This window comes from Coffea arabica, chromosome 2e, assembly GCF_036785885.1.
Source record: "Coffea arabica cultivar ET-39 chromosome 2e, Coffea Arabica ET-39 HiFi, whole genome shotgun sequence".
Taxonomy (NCBI): Eukaryota; Viridiplantae; Streptophyta; class Magnoliopsida; order Gentianales; family Rubiaceae; genus Coffea; species Coffea arabica.
Genome location: NC_092313.1, coordinates 12,348,526 through 12,366,262, shown reverse-complemented (window position 1 = coordinate 12,366,262; position 17,737 = coordinate 12,348,526). Strand labels below are relative to the sequence as shown.

General features: G+C 37.1%; 2 protein-coding genes across 2 annotated transcripts; both read right to left on the bottom strand.

Annotated features, from left to right (window-relative positions):
* Positions 1-974: 974 nt before the first annotated feature.
* On the bottom strand, positions 975-10,881 carry LOC113730999 (uncharacterized). Its single transcript, XM_027256021.2, has 14 exons — positions 10,461-10,881; positions 8,694-8,855; positions 8,491-8,556; positions 8,137-8,280; positions 7,884-7,997; positions 7,483-7,584; positions 7,196-7,381; positions 5,154-5,243; positions 4,954-5,088; positions 3,571-3,693; positions 3,309-3,394; positions 2,619-3,231; positions 2,423-2,500; positions 975-2,332 (listed from the first exon to the last, which is right to left on the bottom strand). The coding sequence occupies exons 1-14, from the start codon at positions 10,737-10,739 to the stop codon at positions 1,289-1,291; spliced, it is 3,222 nt and encodes a 1,073-aa protein (XP_027111822.1). The 5' UTR covers positions 10,740-10,881; the 3' UTR covers positions 975-1,288.
* A 3,190-nt stretch (positions 10,882-14,071) lies between these two features.
* LOC113728573 (NAC transcription factor 29-like) lies at positions 14,072-16,302 on the bottom strand. Its single transcript, XM_027252964.2, has 3 exons — positions 16,114-16,302; positions 15,701-15,984; positions 14,072-14,893 (listed from the first exon to the last, which is right to left on the bottom strand). The coding sequence occupies exons 1-3, from the start codon at positions 16,274-16,276 to the stop codon at positions 14,435-14,437; spliced, it is 906 nt and encodes a 301-aa protein (XP_027108765.2). The 5' UTR covers positions 16,277-16,302; the 3' UTR covers positions 14,072-14,434.
* Between the last annotated feature and the right edge of the window lie 1,435 nt (positions 16,303-17,737).

The following is a 17,737-nucleotide window of genomic DNA, read 5'->3' as shown; positions in this document are numbered from 1 at the left end:
AATTTTCATATTCATACTATAAATATTTTTTGTTCAAGATAAAATAAAGTACCATTTAGAGAAATAAAGAAGGTCGTGCAACACTCTAAATCAAAGTGGTAAAAAAAAAAAAAAATTTCCCCTATGAGAATAGGTCGATATTTTCTAGCCGCAAGTAAAATTTGCTTCGTCCCAGCAATAGCTGTTTTCCTACGTCTCGTACTGTACATGTGCTCAAGCAACAAGAAAGCACAAATAATTTCTTTAACAAATATATGACACTGTTATACTTATCCCCCTGCCCCCATCCCTCGCTCAAAATGGGTTAAAACAAAGTTCATAATGCAATATCATAGTAGCTAGTAGGCAAGTAGCTTTAACAAATACCAAAATTCTCTGGGCCTCGAGATTCAGGTTCTGTCAAGAAAAATGGAGTCCATACTTAATCAGACAGTAGCAGCACAAATTCCGGAAGATAATCAAGAAAATCCCTTCAAACGCCTGCCGGAGGAGTTGATGGCCACCCATATTCTTGACAAAATCTCTGTCTGAGGCCAAGTCCCTCTTCTTCAAATCGCGAATTGTATTATTAACTTTCTTTTAAGTCATATTTGTATACTCTTGTGAGCAATGCCTTTTAAAATAAAATGAAGTTTGTTTGTTTATAATATACACTTATGTGATAAACTATTAATAACAATAAGGTGTGTTTCAGAATATTCAAAAGGTCCAAGAATGATTTTCTGTGGCATAAGCAAACTGATCATCGTCTTGACCTTGAATACTTTAGATTGTTTGTTATTGAAGAGTTGAAATCAAATGATGCCGTGACCTTTCAGTGCTTTATTTCATCCAAAAGGTGTTTACCCAAGTGACATAAAGATTCTGGCATGCACAATTGCTTAAGCTCAGTAACAAATAACAATGAAGGTTACTCTTTTTGTCCGCATGGGGGACAGATAATTAAGAAAGAAAGGGAGCTCGACCCAAACAAATTTAAGTTAAACGGGGAAACAATTTCATGTAATATCAACAAAGAACGACCTACATCTAATGGCACCTACTTTTGTCTGTTTGAAGTCAATTTGATATGGTTACACAGGTTACAGTTCACAGTAACAAGCCAAAAACTATTTTCCGAGCACATAATTACACACTGAGCTAAAGACAGTAACTGTCAAGCAAGAACGCAAATTAACAGAATTCAATACGAAGAAGCATCTACTGCCACATCCAAAGAGACCAACAAATCCTGGTCTGAAAGCACCTCCTAATAATTTCTCTACCTGTACTAAGCTAGCCTCCAAATCTATGATTTTTGAAGAACACACTTCTCATACAGAGCTAAGATGTCTTTTTTGTTTGGATTCTTCAACTGTAGCAGCTCGTCTCCAAAATTATGTTTAGTCAACTCCTGTTTCAGTCTTTGTATAGTAAACTTGGTATAGTCTTCAGTGTTGGTCTGCTGGCTATGGGTATCTTCATCACCCCTATATACTGAACCACCATCTTCGGGAGTGCTGAATTTCAGAGGGCTACTAGTACTCTTAGACCTCTTGTTTCCTCTACTTGCTTTATCATTAGCGCCCACATCGTGAATGGACTCAACCCCTAGTTCATAGTCTTCCACTCTCACTCGTTTTCCATGTGATGCAGTCTTCAACTTACCATCCCATGCTGTTTCATTTAGTCGCATTGCAGTCAACTGTTGCTGAAGCATGTCAAGCTTCCCTTGTGTGGCTTGCAGCTGAACAGAGAGCGCCTGAGCCCTATTGTTTGCTTCCGCACGTGCCGCACGTTCGGTATCCAACAACTTCTCCAGTACTTGAACTGTGCTAGTCCTCTCTTCATTATTCGATTCCAACAGTGACTCTATTTCTTTCTCCCTTTCTCCCACTCGCGCCTCCAGCATTTCAACTTTGGCCAGTGCATCCATCCCTGAAGCACGATATTTCTCCACTTCATTGGTGAGATCCAGTTTCTGCCTTTCTAAGCTTTCCAGGTGCCTCTCTGCTCTCTCTATCTGAGCCAATCTCTCCATTGCAGTTCTTTGGGTCTCACTCTTCTCTTTTTGAGCAGCAACTGCTTCAGCTCTAGCCTGGTCAGCCAACTCTGTTGCTCTTTTAGCCTCTCTTTCAGCAGATTTACATCTTTCCTGGACCTCCTCAAATCTGCTGAATTCAGATCGGTACTTCTGCTCCAAATGAATTTTTTGCTGCTCCAGAAGCCTTGCTTCTCTTTCAAATGACTGTGCAGTAGCATTGGAATTTTCTAGCCTTTCATTTAACTCCTTCAGTTCTCGTTTCAAGCCCGATATTTCAAGTTCATAGTTCTTCATCTTTGATTCAGCAGCCTGCCAAAAGCAAAGAGCACATTCAGCATACCCAAGCATAGACATACTCACTTTACTGCAAGCACAAAGCATGTATGGTGGTTGACTCACCTTTAGGTCTACATTGATAGTAGCCAAACGCTGATCAGCATGCTCAAGTCTAGATGCCTTTTCCTTTACTTCCTCTTCCTGCAGTGACAATAGCAAACAAAAATCAAGCACAACTACTATCAATGGACAGTGCAAAAGCACCACAAGACATCTACACATGCACGTGCAAGCACATATGGAAACCCGAGATCTGCACCTTCTCAGCCAAGGTACTGGCAAATTCAGCCCTAAGAGCATCTTCTCTATGTTGGGTTTGCTTATTGGTCCGTTCTTGCACAGTGGCAGCCTTCTCAAGGGCATTTTTAGCTTCTTTCACAGCAATGTCATATTTCCGCTTCCACTCCTCTGCCTCTTCTCGGGCAGACTGAGCTTGTTCATGAGCAGCAGCCAGCCTAGCTTCAGCAGCATGACTTTTGGATTTAAGAATTTGAATTTCAGAATTTACTTGGTCTTCTTCAGCCTTTTGCTTATACAAGAGCTGCTCATACTTCCTCTTCCATTCTGTTGACTCCTGCTTCACTGACTCCAATGTTCTTGATATGCTGGAACATCTCTCTTCCAAAGAACTGCATTTGCCCTGCAAATTGGTTATGCGATTCATGTAATCATCAGCAAGCTTCTTCTTGTCGTTGATGGCATCTTCATAACGCTTCAAATATTCAGACTTTTGCTGCTCAGCAGTTTCAAATTGTTTGTTCAGCAAATTCATCCTATCTTCAATTGAACGGCACTTCAATGAAAGAGAACTCTTCTCTGATCCAATTCGATCTATTTGTTTCTTAATGAGGTCATTAATTGGACCCTCCAAACTGGGGAAAATCAATTCAGTCACATGTAAGATCAGATAAAAAACCTTCTCATCATCTTACAGAAAGTCAATACAAACCTCTGTTGCAAGAAAATAGTCAGCTTTTTCCATTTTTCTGGACCATGACAACTGGATTCATATTTGGATAGAAGGCCATCAAGAACCTGCAAAACAACAAAAAAATAAGTCCACCACAATACTATGGAGCATTGTTAGTCATTCTTCACCCTGATATATTCAGATTACTAATGTCCACGAGTAACAGGCCATGGAACTTGAAAGAGTCAAGTCAAGATGGATTTTCCGCAGAGCAAGATAAGTTTAAGACTCAAACCCTAACCTTAAGGACATTATCTACTTTTGCATCTGCAGCATGGCAAGCACTTCTAAGTTCCCTATCCATATTCTGTATGGCATTTGAACACTGCAGATAAGCTTCCCTGAAAGCATCCTTCTTAATATCCTGCATTAACACCATATCCAAGTTAACCACCATAGGGTGACAGCAGTAGAAAATGTAAAGAATTAATTCATCGAGTGGCAAAGGTAAAAAGGGGGAATAATATCAGATTAAATCCAAAAGCCCTGTCCAACTTTACTTAACCTACATTTTGCCTCCCCATTCTTTTAGTCAGATCAATCTACTCCATCAACGTTCTAAATTTTCCAGACAGTATTCTGGCAAATCCCCAATTTTCAAGACATTCTTGCACTTAATAGAAAGCAATTTCCGCAAAATGCATGCTATAAAGCTCTATAGGTATATGCCATAAATATGTATCATCATCTCCGACCTTCCCTCTCTCTGCTCTTTCCCCTCCCCTTTTGGTGCAATCGAGGGATGAAACCCTGCCCTTCCCATTCTCTAACATACATTACACATAACAAACAACAGAGAGACTCTGCAACAAAGTCTCAAGCAGAAGAGAGATGAACAAACTCATGCAGTCACAAAAATATGGTTGTAGACAAATACATCATCTTACAGACGAATCAGCTCATAGCTTACACTGCAGACAAGATGAATTTATGCAAAAAGCACACAATTATTCAAGTGTAAACATGCAACAACTTTAAGAAGCTCTGGCCCAGAAAAAAAATGAAGGTAAAGGAAAGTGCTATTGATAGAGGATTTAATAAGCAGGTTCAGGAATTGGGAGGGAGAGAAGAGACGACTTGACAGTGATACAAGGTGTTTTAGGTTAGAGTGTTCACTAAAGTCCTAGTCAAGGTAACATAATACTTTCAAAGGATTTGCTGGCATGTTATACTAAACTGGGAAAAAAAGATATAGCAAAACACATTGATTCAATTGTATATCAAGGGACTATTGAAATTAACCAGAAGCTAAAAACAAAGATGTTAGGGAATCATTATGAATAAACGGTAAAAACAATGCACGGACTAAAAGAAAGATGTTACGGAATCACAATAAAAAAAGGGCAAAAACAATGCACGGACAATAGTTTGTTAAGTGTAACATTTGCTATCTATCCTCATCTCAGGCTGAGCTCCTCCTATGCCTCAACCTGCCCATAGCAATATTCTATTAACTTGACATGCCACTTATAAAACTCTATTCTATTAACATGTCACTTTTAAATCTCAAATCATACAAGCAAACCGGACTAAAGAAGGAAAGGCAACTCCTTGTTTCCATTCCTCTTATGTTTGGAAAAAGTATTACGCAAATCCAGCTGTATATGAACATGGTTAAAATTACCTCAAATGCTTTTTTAATGAAGGTCTGAAAACGCTTCTCATACTTCTGCCTAGTCGAACCACCCCCTACAGCAGTAGCATTAAACGCAGTCACAGCTTTTTGAACAGCATCTTCATGTGCTTCTCTAAGCGCAGCCTACAACCACACTGCAATAAGAACCTACCAACAGCCAATCCAAGGAGTTTAGAAGCAAAACTTACTTCCTCAGGAGGCTTCGAACGGTCAAATGAAGACATATAAACTTCAGTAGCCACATCAAATGCTCTTTGACACTCAGTTTCTTCAACGCTCTGCCCAAATGAAATCAAAAAAGCAAATCAGTAATGGGAAACACAAATAGGTAAAGTACAACAAGATTTAAAGCTATGAATATGATTGATGAGCACGCTCAGTTGCAACTTTCAAAAATAACATCAATCATGAAAATGTTGTTTTAACAACAGCAACAGTAAGGAAGAGATTAAGAAAGTATGTTAGTTCACTTCAGTAAAACTTGTAAACTTTCTAATATATCTTTTCAATTGAATTACTTTTTCCCTTCCTACTTTCACAAACAAAAACAGATATTTCCATTTGACATCCCTTTGTATTTGTTATTTCTCAAACACATCTTTGAAATGGATGTGTCTCTTCAAAAGCAGAAAGAATGTGATTTTACTTGTTTTGAGGACTCGTTTTCACATATGAACACACTCAAAGCCTCAAGCACTCAAATCACATAACCAGCAAAACCTTTAGAAGAAAAGACCAATAGTCTCTGCCTAGAGAAACACACACCCCAAGTGCCTACTGCAACTCCATTCGATATATCTGTGAGTACTACCTAACAATCTTGCACCCACGCCTCTGGAGGTCATTCCCTAGCTTTTATCCTCTAAAGCAAGCGAACACACAAACCATCAGCCTAATTTTTCTCCCACCACTCTTATCCTCCAACACCATCTCCGAAAGCCTTCTTTGCTTTGACTCCACTCCTTTATATCACCAACAACCCTATACTTCCAAGGAACCACTCACCTTTTTTTAATTCATATTCAGTTGCAAATACCTTAATTGCCTCAATGCAATTACCGAATCCAACAAACTCTAATAGTCAAAATAAACAGACAAACAAAGATATCTAAATCCCTATGTTCTGAAGTACTTCTCTTATGCACATGAAACCAAAAATGGAAGGCATAACGAAAGCTGTTATATCTTTTCCTTCAACATTTAATTACATTACAGATTAGCACAAGGAAGAAACATTTCATGTTTGAGGTGGAAAAGTGGTCTTCACCGGGATGTCCACAGGGTTGTGGCCTTGTGCATTATTATGGTTTGGGTGGGCAGGAGGAACAGGATAGATTACAAATGTAAAATTGATAAAAAGGTAACTGAAACAATAGCAAGATTATTTGGTTTCGACTATGTTATTCTTATTTATGTTCTTCAAAAGATAATAACTATCAAATGTATTTATCTTTGTAATGTTATCAAGACTAAACACAGAAATCATTTTTCTGAATAATAAACAACTTTGCAACCAAAAGGCCCCTTACTTTTATCATTTTAATGTTCACTGACAATTACCACAATACTTGGTATAACTCTCATAAAAGAGCTCTCTTTTGGCAACTTCACTTGCAGCTAAAGCTTGATGCAGTCACACACTGGCAAACTTTTCAGAATGAAATGCTAATAAATTTAGTCTTCCTAAAAGCTTAAGCTACTATTTTAAATATTTTGGTCAAGAACATAAACTTGCCCCTTAGTGCTATCAAACTTCAGAGAATGAACATATACATCCCTTAATATTATCAGAGAACAAATATATCCCTTAGTACTATCAGAGAATGAACAAATTTTAGCCCCTTCTATGACAGCTTCCTTAAAGTAAGAACTCAAAATTTAACTATCAATCCTCCAAGGAAAAAAAAGGAGTTGTAGTGAGATTTCAATTCAAGAGAATAAGTGGTTACTTATTGAACTGAAACAAATTCTTGGTACAAGAAATATGCAACCCCGCTAAAAACACAGGCTGAGAAAAAGAACATCATGACAACTTTCTACTCCTAACAACCACAAATAGGAAACTTCTCAGGTCAATATCTTACTTGGGCATAAGTATCTTCAAATGATATCTATGGACAAATATTCAAGTCCTTATGGGTCGTATTTATACCTTTTGAGTTAAAGATTCAACAGAGTTGGAGGTTTGAATTTACCAGACGAGTATAAAACCACATAATCCACCACTAACCTGCCATGAGGATGTTATTGTTGGCACTGCTCCTTTATTAAGAGCATCTAGGAAGGACTGAGTGATGCGAGCAAGAATGGGCCCTGTCATTACCGTCGCTCCTACTTGCTTAGGCCTTGTCCTCTCAAACACAAATCTAGTCAAAGCATCAAGACCAGTTCTAAATTCTGGTCGTAATTTGTCCAGCTGCAAAATCAAAGAGGAAATACTAAATCGTTTGCACATTTGTAGCATTTACATATCCTAATGATAGTCCTATAGTATTCACAAAACAGAGTGATACTGACAGCAATTTGGTCTAGTCGTTGGAGATCATTTTCGTTGCTCAAAGGCCTAACAAGAGTAAAGCATTCTCTGTCTGGAAAAAGAGCTCGAATGGACTCGCGAATCTGGAAATATAGTCTAACTCATCAGCAGAATTAACTAGATAAAATTGGCAAATGTTAAAATAGTAGAACTACCATAAAAGAACTAAGATTCATACAATGAGTGCCAGTCTGCATAAAAGTACTTGATGATGGTAATAGCATTGTAATAAGAATCCACAATATTTAACATATAATCCTAATACTCAAGCTCAGGCTGTGACAAAATTCAGCCCAAGAAACCAGTTACAACTACTGAAGCAAAATGGACATCTGTGGGTACGATGCTGTGTATTATAAGAATGTTGAAGCAGATGTACAACCTCATTTTTGGCAGTTATATCTCTAGCGCCGCCTTGGACTGGTCTGAGAGCAAGCTCTAAGTAGTCACGAGGTGTTATTTTCCTATTATCCTCCACCAAGTCCAAATAAAAATCCTGCAGTAATAAACTGAAATAAGCACATCCTTGTATGCCTAAGGCAAGCTACTGGTAACAAGACTCATGAGAGAAAATTAATCGTGCACTATAAAGCCTATTCATCAAATAATAACATGGAATCTCAATTCTAAATTACCCTGAGAAGCCACATAAAAATTGGAGAAAACTGCCCAAGCTCGGAAGCTGTACTCCCTGTTCCACTGGCTCTGACACGAATATGCTTAGTCATTTCAGTAACAAGAGAGAGGCGATCTAGTGCAGCTTCATCAATGCCACCCATCTGAACCAACACAGTGATATTCCAAAACAGGAAAACTTTTGAGCTAGAAAACCTTTAGCATATATATATTTTTATATTTATATATTTATATATATAACACAAGAAAATTGCAAACATACTACCTAAAATATCAAAACAAACTACTTAAACTAGATAAACAACTACGCATCTCAAAGAATCGACAGTTCCAGGGAAAAAAATTCCAGAAACCTGGTTGTATATGAACAAGCTTGATAGGAGGACAGCCAAGGAGAATATTTGTGTACTATATGTTCCCTGACAATGATGGAAAGAGAGAAAAAAAAGGTCAAGTTTAAAATAGTTTAATCCTGAATTTGAAACAGATAATGTAAAAATACTGGCTGAATTGCATAACATTTAGAAGGGGTATGACATAATAGAACAGAACTAACCGTTTGATCATAGGCATCAATTCCTTCAGTGTCCAAGAGTAAAAGATTGTACTCTGTTCCATCAAGAGCAGTTCTCTTCAAAGGTGCGCTCCACAGCCAAATGCCTTTGGTACATGGCCGATGAGTTGCTGCAACTTGAAACCCACTACTCCTCCCAAGAAGCTATAGCACATTAACACCAAACAGCTTCTCAGAAAATAAAAAAGTAGGCAATTATGTGGCAGACAAAACAAAATATAGATTATCAATAACGTTACATCAGACAGCCAAAAAACTCAAACAGATAGATGAAGTGTTACTCTTATCGAATCATTTAGAATGAACTAGGACGCTATAGCAGCACCAGTAAAAGGCTTTCCTAGAAATCTTGGATATAAATAATTTGAAGCACCAGTATAGAGCACTTTTCAGTCTGTTGAACACTATCAAGAACAGTTTCACTTTTTCGAGAAAATTATATAAAATTTGACATAGAGTGAAGAATGGAGATGAGACCCAATTTCACCAGAAATATTTCCAATCTATGTGACGAATCAGAATATGAAAACCACTTCTTGCTCAAAAAGTAGTAAAGGACTTGGTAAAATGATATCACATATGATGCCTTTTCTAATACCAAGTACCAACGCAGAGACCATCTACAAGAAACATGGTTTTGTCCTAACAGTAGACTATAAACTTTCTGGGGAACAACTAATTTGAGTGGGAAAGGAAACTCAGAGATATGAAGCCACCATCTAAAGGTTTACTTGTCTGGCAAAAATCAAACCAACTTATTGCCAAATAAAGCAGCAACTGGGACTTCGTCTTTTAACCAAAAACCAACACTAAATTGAAGAGCGTCCACTCATCTCTATTTTACCTATTTTCTGGTACCCTGGACTCTTTATAGTTTTGACTTAGGTCAAAGGATATACTGGTGCCAACAAAGTGTGATTCCTTTACTTAAAAAAGGTTCCTCATTGGTATGAGATCTTCACCGTCTTCTCCCAAAAAAGACAACCATCAGCAGGCCACTTTCACCATCTCGGTGTTTGAGTCAATTGCTGTACCTATGGCCCAAAACCTCCCATAATTCCATATCCACCCGTTACATAAAATGTAATTCAAAATTACTTATCCTTTTAAAAGAGGCAAAGCAAATAATGTATTCCTTTTGCCAACCACCAAAGAAATCAAATCCAGTAATTGACAAATTAGTGTTTCACATACCTCACTTTCAGGCTGAATCATTAAAACCGTGTCTTGTGTAATCCTAAGCCTATATTTTTAGCTCAACAACAAATAATATAATAGCACAAGCCAATGAGGACAACTGTGTCTTGGAATTAACAGATAGGCAGAAGAAGATAAAACACCAAGTTGCCAACTTTCTTTTCCACAGTACCATCTGAAGTGAAATGCAGTAACGTTCAGTCATCCCAGATACCTAACTGAATTACACCAAATTCAATAAAATAAAAGCGTTTAAAACTATTTAAGCGACCGTTGTCACTTATATCTGTACCCACTGAGATTGTTTGAGCAGAGTTAATTAGTCTCTTTCGTCTTTAAACCTTGAACGGTCTAGTCCGGCTTAATAACTCCATTCCCTTACATTGTGCCCAATATCAACGTTCCGTACAACTAACAACAAATTAACCGCAATTAATTCGCAAGTCCATTACCCAATTACTGGAAAAAACAGTCAAATCTAAACCTAGGTTTACCATTAACGAAGAAATTCAAGTAAGTCACAAAACCCTATGCTGGAAATTCAAAATTTACCTGATTTAGTATGAAACTCTTGCCTTGACGGGCACGACCACAGACGGAGACAACGCCGACGGGCTCTTTGACGAGCTGAAGCACGGCGACAGCCTCTGGATCCATTTGGAACTTGCCTTTTTCGTCATAGTATATGAAGCGGATCGGCCTAGCAGGTCCTACTGTCATATTGGAAGTCACGGGAAAGCGAAAAGAAGGAGACGGCTCCGGAGACGGAGACGGAGACGCTTGCTGCTGCGGCGAATCGCCGCTCGAACCCCGACTGAAAAATTTCCTCATTTGCGTTCACCTTTTTGGGAACTTTTTTGTAGAGAGAGAGAGTAAAGTTTGAGGAAGGAGATGCTTATGGAAAGGCAGAGAGTTTTAAAAGAGCGGAGGGAAAACGGACGGAAGCTTATGATGACTGGGAAGATTTGGGGTCTCACAGAAGGCTCATAAAGATGTTTGATATGAAGTTACCATTTCGTACAGATTGGAAATGATTTCGATTGGGGTCGTTGAAAGGGCTTTTTGGGAATTAAAGCATGTTATATTACATAGGCACGGTATCAATGTCAAAGTATGAGCCTGTGACTAGCTTAGATAGGAAGCAACTTGAAGACATTTTTGGCCGCATGAAAATTGGAAGCCAGAGACTGCCAGACCTGGAAGCCATGGTGAAAGAGTGTATTTGTACACTAGATTAAACGAAATAATTTTTTGAAAAAAATATTGTAACGTTTTATCTTTTTTATGTGATATCCGAAAGATAAAAAGATGATTTAGACACTATTATATTGATGATACTTATTAATCATTTTTTGCTAATAATCCACTAACCAAACGAATATCAAAGGCTAATGACTCTAATTTTCTTGAATTCAGTTGTGATTTTTACTTCAAATTTCTCATCCTTTTCTTTCTACTATGGAAATTATCAATTGGGATCAACCAAAATTTGCACTTATCCCTGAGGTTTTTATGCTAGACAATTGAAAATGAATTCGAAATTGTGTGAAGCAAGTTAAATTTGCAAGATTGTCACTTCCTACAGTGACGAGACATTAATTTATTTGTTAGGGCTGGAGTATCAAGATTTATAAGTTTTGTATTCAAGTTTTATTATATATAAATTTGTTCTCTCACTATTTACAAGTTTATTTGTAGCATTGTTGAGTTGTAATTCTCAACTTTTATATATTTGGACTATAATTTTTGAGGACATATATATAATGATGTACTAGATATGACAAAAAGATGATTAAAAGATGTGTCCATAACATATTTCAAAACCTTTCTCGAAAAAAGCCACAGATATGATCCGTTTGAATTCCTTAATTTTTGAAAAACAAGTTTTTCATGTGTAATAATACAGTAATATACAAACGAAAACAACTCCAAAACACCACCATCACCCCTCCCCCCGCCCCTTCCCTCTTTCTCCATACAATATTTCATAATCAATTCCAAATATACAAAAAAAAAAAATACACCACCACCACCCCCCCGCCCTTCCCCCTTTCTCCTCCCCCTTCTTCTTTCTCCTCCTCTCTCTACCTCTCCCTTTTCTTCTCTTTTTCTTCCTCCTCTCCCCTCCTCCTTTCTCCCCACGTCTCTCCCGCTGCCTCCCTCCCCCTCTCTGGTCGCAATTTCCCTTCCCTTCTCTGGTCGCGGGTGGTGACCATTTTCTGATTGTGACCCCTGACCAGAGGAGGGGTAGGATAGTGGTGGGTGGTTGTAAGATTTTATAAAAATTTAAAAATATTTCATTAAAAATATTCGAAAATATATTTTCAAAAACACTACAATTAAAAGCATGTATAGTAAAAAATTTTCACCTATATTATCATAATAAAATATTTCAAAAACATTCAAAAAACAACTAATCCAAACGCATCCATTTACTCACTATACACTAGAGGCTAGAGAAGCCGACTCATTCGGAGCTAACTCCGTTTGGATTAGCTGTTTTTGGGGGTGTTTTTGAAAAACTTTGCTGTAGCAGAGTTTTTAGAGTATATTTTGAAATATTTTTTATTGGCACTTTATTATGAGATATTTGGTAAAATTTTAAAAAAATTTAAACTAATTTTTAGATTATCTTTTAGAGTACTTCGTTGTAACTTTTATTGTATTTGAAAAACTAATTTTTGAAAAACACTCCAAAAACAGGAGATCCAAACAAAGCCGGTAGTACTAGTTTTGGGCCTAGAATGTGAAGGTATAGTAGTACACGCAATACATATATATCTATTTTGAAATTGTTGGTACAAGTGATCCCGGCCCAAAATTAAAAGTAGACCAAAAACTTGTTGTCTAGTTAGGTGTCTCGTTCAGGCATTTTGCGCAAGATATCTTGATCCATTTTCTGAAACGCCACTGCTAAACAATTAATTAGAGAGCAAGGGTTGAATTTGTTTCAAGTTTTATGTAATTAAGTTACTTAGAGATATACACTTGGTCTAGTTTGATCTGTTTTGATTACAGATTAGATAGGTGCCTCCCATCATTGTTCAATTAGTATGTGATGGCGTCAAGCCCTTCTTTTCACCAAAATAAAATAAATTAAAGAAAGAAACAATCACCTTTTTATATTGATTCTATTTGTGATCACCATCCTCTCTTTGACTTTATAAGGAAAAAAAATAAATGAAAGTATCTGTCATTTCTTGGGCTAGTCTGTCTAAAATCCAAAAGAAATTCAAGTGAAATAGTGCAGGATGCTTGGTTTGTAAACTTCTTCAGAGTTCTTGACTTGTTTCAATACAAAACCATATGTATATCTCTTTTATTTTCGCGGGGAAAGTGAAATGATTATGGTAGTAACAGCAGTAGCTTTTGTTTTTACCTTGCCAGGGCGGTATAAATTCACTGCAGGAGCAAGTTACATAATCTTTATGGTTTCACGCAAGGATATAAGTTCCAAGCAGTTGATTACAAAATTGCCTGCATTGTGGGAAGGCGGCTATATTTCGCTAGTGATTCTTGAGACTACCTGTAACCAAAAGCGTCAAGTTTTTCATCCAATTGGGGAGAAGTACTGTCGAAAAGGAAGTTGAAACTCGAAAATTTTAAATGGGATTCACATTGTTTAGGAGAAGTTATCAATAAAGTGACAAACAAGAATCAAAGTTTCCAAATATAGCATAAATCATACACTTAACATGTGACAGCGTCTGCAAAGTGTCATCAACAGAAGGAACAGCTCGGCTGCAAACTTTGATAATTTCCTGGAACCAAAGAATAGAACAAATAGGTCATGTTAAACAGTTTTGGACGAGCTGTTGCTTTAATTTGGATTCAAGAACTAAATATTTTGATGTCTCATACACTGAAAGACCGATTAATTTAAGCTAACTTTCACAATAATTGATAATTGTGATCCCATAATTCATGTCATATTTTGGAGAAGACAAATATTAGGCATCATCTGATTTGCTTTTGTTAACACGTATATAACTTGCTCATCTTAATAGTAATTAATATATCTGCCAAGCAAATTTTCAGATCTACATTTGACATGTTCTCAACCCAGAACAAGTAAAACATGACCTCTTCATCAGAGCAGACAAGATGGATAATCATTGATTAATCATAATATTGATTTTTGGATTTCTGAAATTCTGTTTATGAAGAAATACATATATCATCATATACAATTTATATACAAGACATGCATATACATGTATGTGCATACCACTCTTGATCGACCCAGCCATTGCTCGGGACAACAAGAGATTCGTTTTTTCAATATAAAGATAAAAAAGTAAAAAAAAAAAAAGAAAATCAATGATGACATATATATGTATATATATCCACCTGTCACCTGCCCAAAAAGTACTAGATGGGCTATGGTGGAAAGCAGGATCCAGCCATGCGCTCATGGATGTTGAAAACAACCCTTTTGCGGATTTGTAGCACTATTCAAGAATGAAATGTACATTAACAAATCTGGATCTCCGAAAATGACATAGGATTTGGCAGCGAAATCTGGGCTATGGATTATTAGGAATCACAAATATGCCTGAGTTTTCCAAATAAGTTGATGATGGAGTTAAAGAAGAACGTAATCGCTTATTTGGCAGTTTTGATCCCTGTTCATCTAAATTCCCGAGAGAGAGCACTCTTTTGATGCTTTCTAATGCATCTTTCATTGAATGGTTCATGTTAATATTAACTTGGGATGGTTCGAAATTTTCTTGGGAGCTCGATTGATCCGATGAAGTTCCTCCTTGAATATCAAGATGCCCATATGGAATTAGTCTATCAGAGTTTTGTTGTGGATGCCAATGGTTATTTCCAAAATAGCTGATATTCTGAGCGATTTCTCCTTCTCCATAGGCGTCGAAGCCACAAGGGAATGTCCGCTTGGACCTGCTTTTGGCGTTTCCTTCCCTTGGCTCAATGCTATTATTGCTCTTCTGCCGAACACGGCATAATACCCAGTCATCCAGCTGCATCAATCAAAAGGTAATATGAACGTCAAACATGAATCTCAAAAACTGATAACTCTTGGAGGTAAATCACCTGACAAAAATTATCAGACCAAATCTTTTGTTACCATCATGCCAATCATCAGACTTTTTCCACCTGTCGGTGGGAATCAGGCGTTCCATTCTCCATCTTGACTTTACTGGACTTAATCTATACTAGTATATTACTATCCAAGTATATATTCATTATTAAAGGAGAAGTAAACTATTCTAAATAGTTTAATTTTGTTTTATGTTTTGAGGCTAGATTATAGAATACAAAGTAATTAAAATAGTTAAAACATTTTCTAATCGATCTAAATAAAAATGTTGTTTGATTATGCATCACAAACCAGAATACCTCCCACATGTGACGCAGGTGCTCTAATACTAGTAGGCAGAAGTTGAGGAGAGAAACGCGAGGAAAGACATTGGTTTGGATTTTGGTGAATCTAATAATTATCATTACTTCGTGCATTCCTAAAGGGTTAACCAAACTAGACAAAGAATCAGTGTTTTGAAACAGCTGTCTGTCAGGTCCATATTCACTTTCAAACCTTTGAATGATTAATCAACCAAATGATCTAATTATGTGTAGAAGAATGCTGAACTTGTCCGAGTTGTTTTCTTTCCACGGGATGATTACTTGACTCCATTTCACAAATGTCTAATACCTTACGGTGCTTTTTTCATTTTCCAGTTCAAACTTCTACAAATCACGATTTGAATTCGTTTTTGATTTCTCAGAAAATCCACGAGGAAATAGGAGTAGTAATCCAATGAACTTACTCTCATTGATCCTTTCTGCACTAAAGAATGATGGCTATCATTGAGAAGCCTATATTCATGCATCATCCAGTTAGTCTTCGTGCCATTTGGAGCACGACCTTTGTAGAATACCAGAGCTTTCTTCACCCCAATGCACTGTGACGCATAAGAAAGGATAGGTTTATCAGTTCCTGTGGCTTTCCAGTAGCCGGATGCAGCTGATCGATTCGGACGAGCCCCGTTGGGGTATTTCCTATCTCGGGGGCTGAAGAAAAACCATTCACTTTCACCAAACAAGGCTTTGTCTGCGTTTCAAAGAAATAGTGTATGGTATCAATAAGCCATGCATGACATGATAATGATCTTTTACCAACTCTTAAGCAGATATGAATTTAGGAATACAAAGAAATGGAAGGTTAGGATTCAGGAAGTACCGGGAAGGTCCCAAGGATTGAACTTGTAAAGATCAATTTCAGCTATGATGGAAACTAAGGGATTTGTGGCAGAAGAGACTTTGCTCTTGAGGTAATAATTGATGAGCTCCTCATCAGTGGGGTGAAATCTGAAACCTGGCGGGAGAACGTTGATGCCTTCCATTGATATATGAGATTGATCAGGAAGATAGTGCGATGAACCTCATTCCACATAGGATGGAAGAGAATATATATATATAGAGAGGGTGAAATCTATAGTGTGAAATCGTAAAATCGTATCCTGGCGAGATCACCAATTATCCTGTTGTAATGGTCGTCATTTAATTGTTGGCTGTATTCGCTCTTGACAGAGTAAGCACGCTTTCTTGCTTGGTATACCTGTTGCTTTCATCAAATTGGAAGTTCACCCCAAAACAGGCAATTAGTTACGTAGGAAGTTTCTTAGCCTTTTGACATCAAGTTGCTTTCGTTTAACATAGAACATTCTCCACTGTTAAAGCCAAAAAAAGGGTGGAGAAACATAAAAATGCTGAGAATCAATTCGGGCAAAATGTAAAAACCCTCTTTTCTTTTGATTTATCAACTTTTTTTAGGGCAACTGATTGACTGTTAAGATATTGCTATTCCGGTTTAAGCTCTTGATCCATTGCGTTTCATCCTAAAGAATTCAGTTTCATTAGCACACGCTTGTGATTAGGATTTCACTTAAGACATCATGTTTTCTCGACCTTTTAGAGCTCTTGTAGTCCTTAGTACTCCTTAGGTGCTAAGATTCAAGGTGAACAAAATATATATCTCAATATTGACCGTTTGAAACTCAATTTTTTTTACCTCCTCCTACTCCTCTGTTTCCTTCCTACCCTAAACTTGCCGGTCAGGATTTAAATCCTGATCTATCAAAATCTATCAGGCAGGAGTTCAACTCCCTGACTACTAATCCCATAACTAGTGGTTCATTTGAAACTCAGCTTGAGCATAATTAACTCATGCAACAAATAAACGAGAATAAATGCATGCGTATAATCTCAAACAAACTCGATGAAATTAGATTGTTCTCGGTACAAAAAAAAAAAAGAGTAAAAACTTCTAGCTAGAAACAATTGACTAATGATCAGAGTTGATGACGTTGACCATGACATATAGTGCATGGTTGCATTACAATTTCATTAGGTCAATTTCTATCCAGGGACATTTGTTTTTCTAGGACACAGCAATCCATAAATAAAACATTTAATCATCTCATGTCTAGTACCATAGTAATGTATTTAACAGGATAAGATTGCCATTTATTATTTGAGACGGGAATATTCAGATGCATAATCTAGCTGCATCAAAGTTTCCTTTACAATCGTATGCAAGAAAAAGACAATAGCTAGATTCCCAGTTGCGTTATCTAAAAAGATTTGATTTTGATTTTTGAGCAATTATATTCAAGAAATCTGCCGAATAATTCCTCGTGCCTATCGGTGTCAGCAGATTATCATATGCGCATAATGATTTTGGTTCGAAATTTCTTCGATGACTTCTGAAGTCTTCCTCCATTGTTTTACTGTCAAAACTCCTTATGACCTTGCACTTTTGATAAAAGTTGGTAAACTTGGCAGACTTCTTCACTCTTATTGAA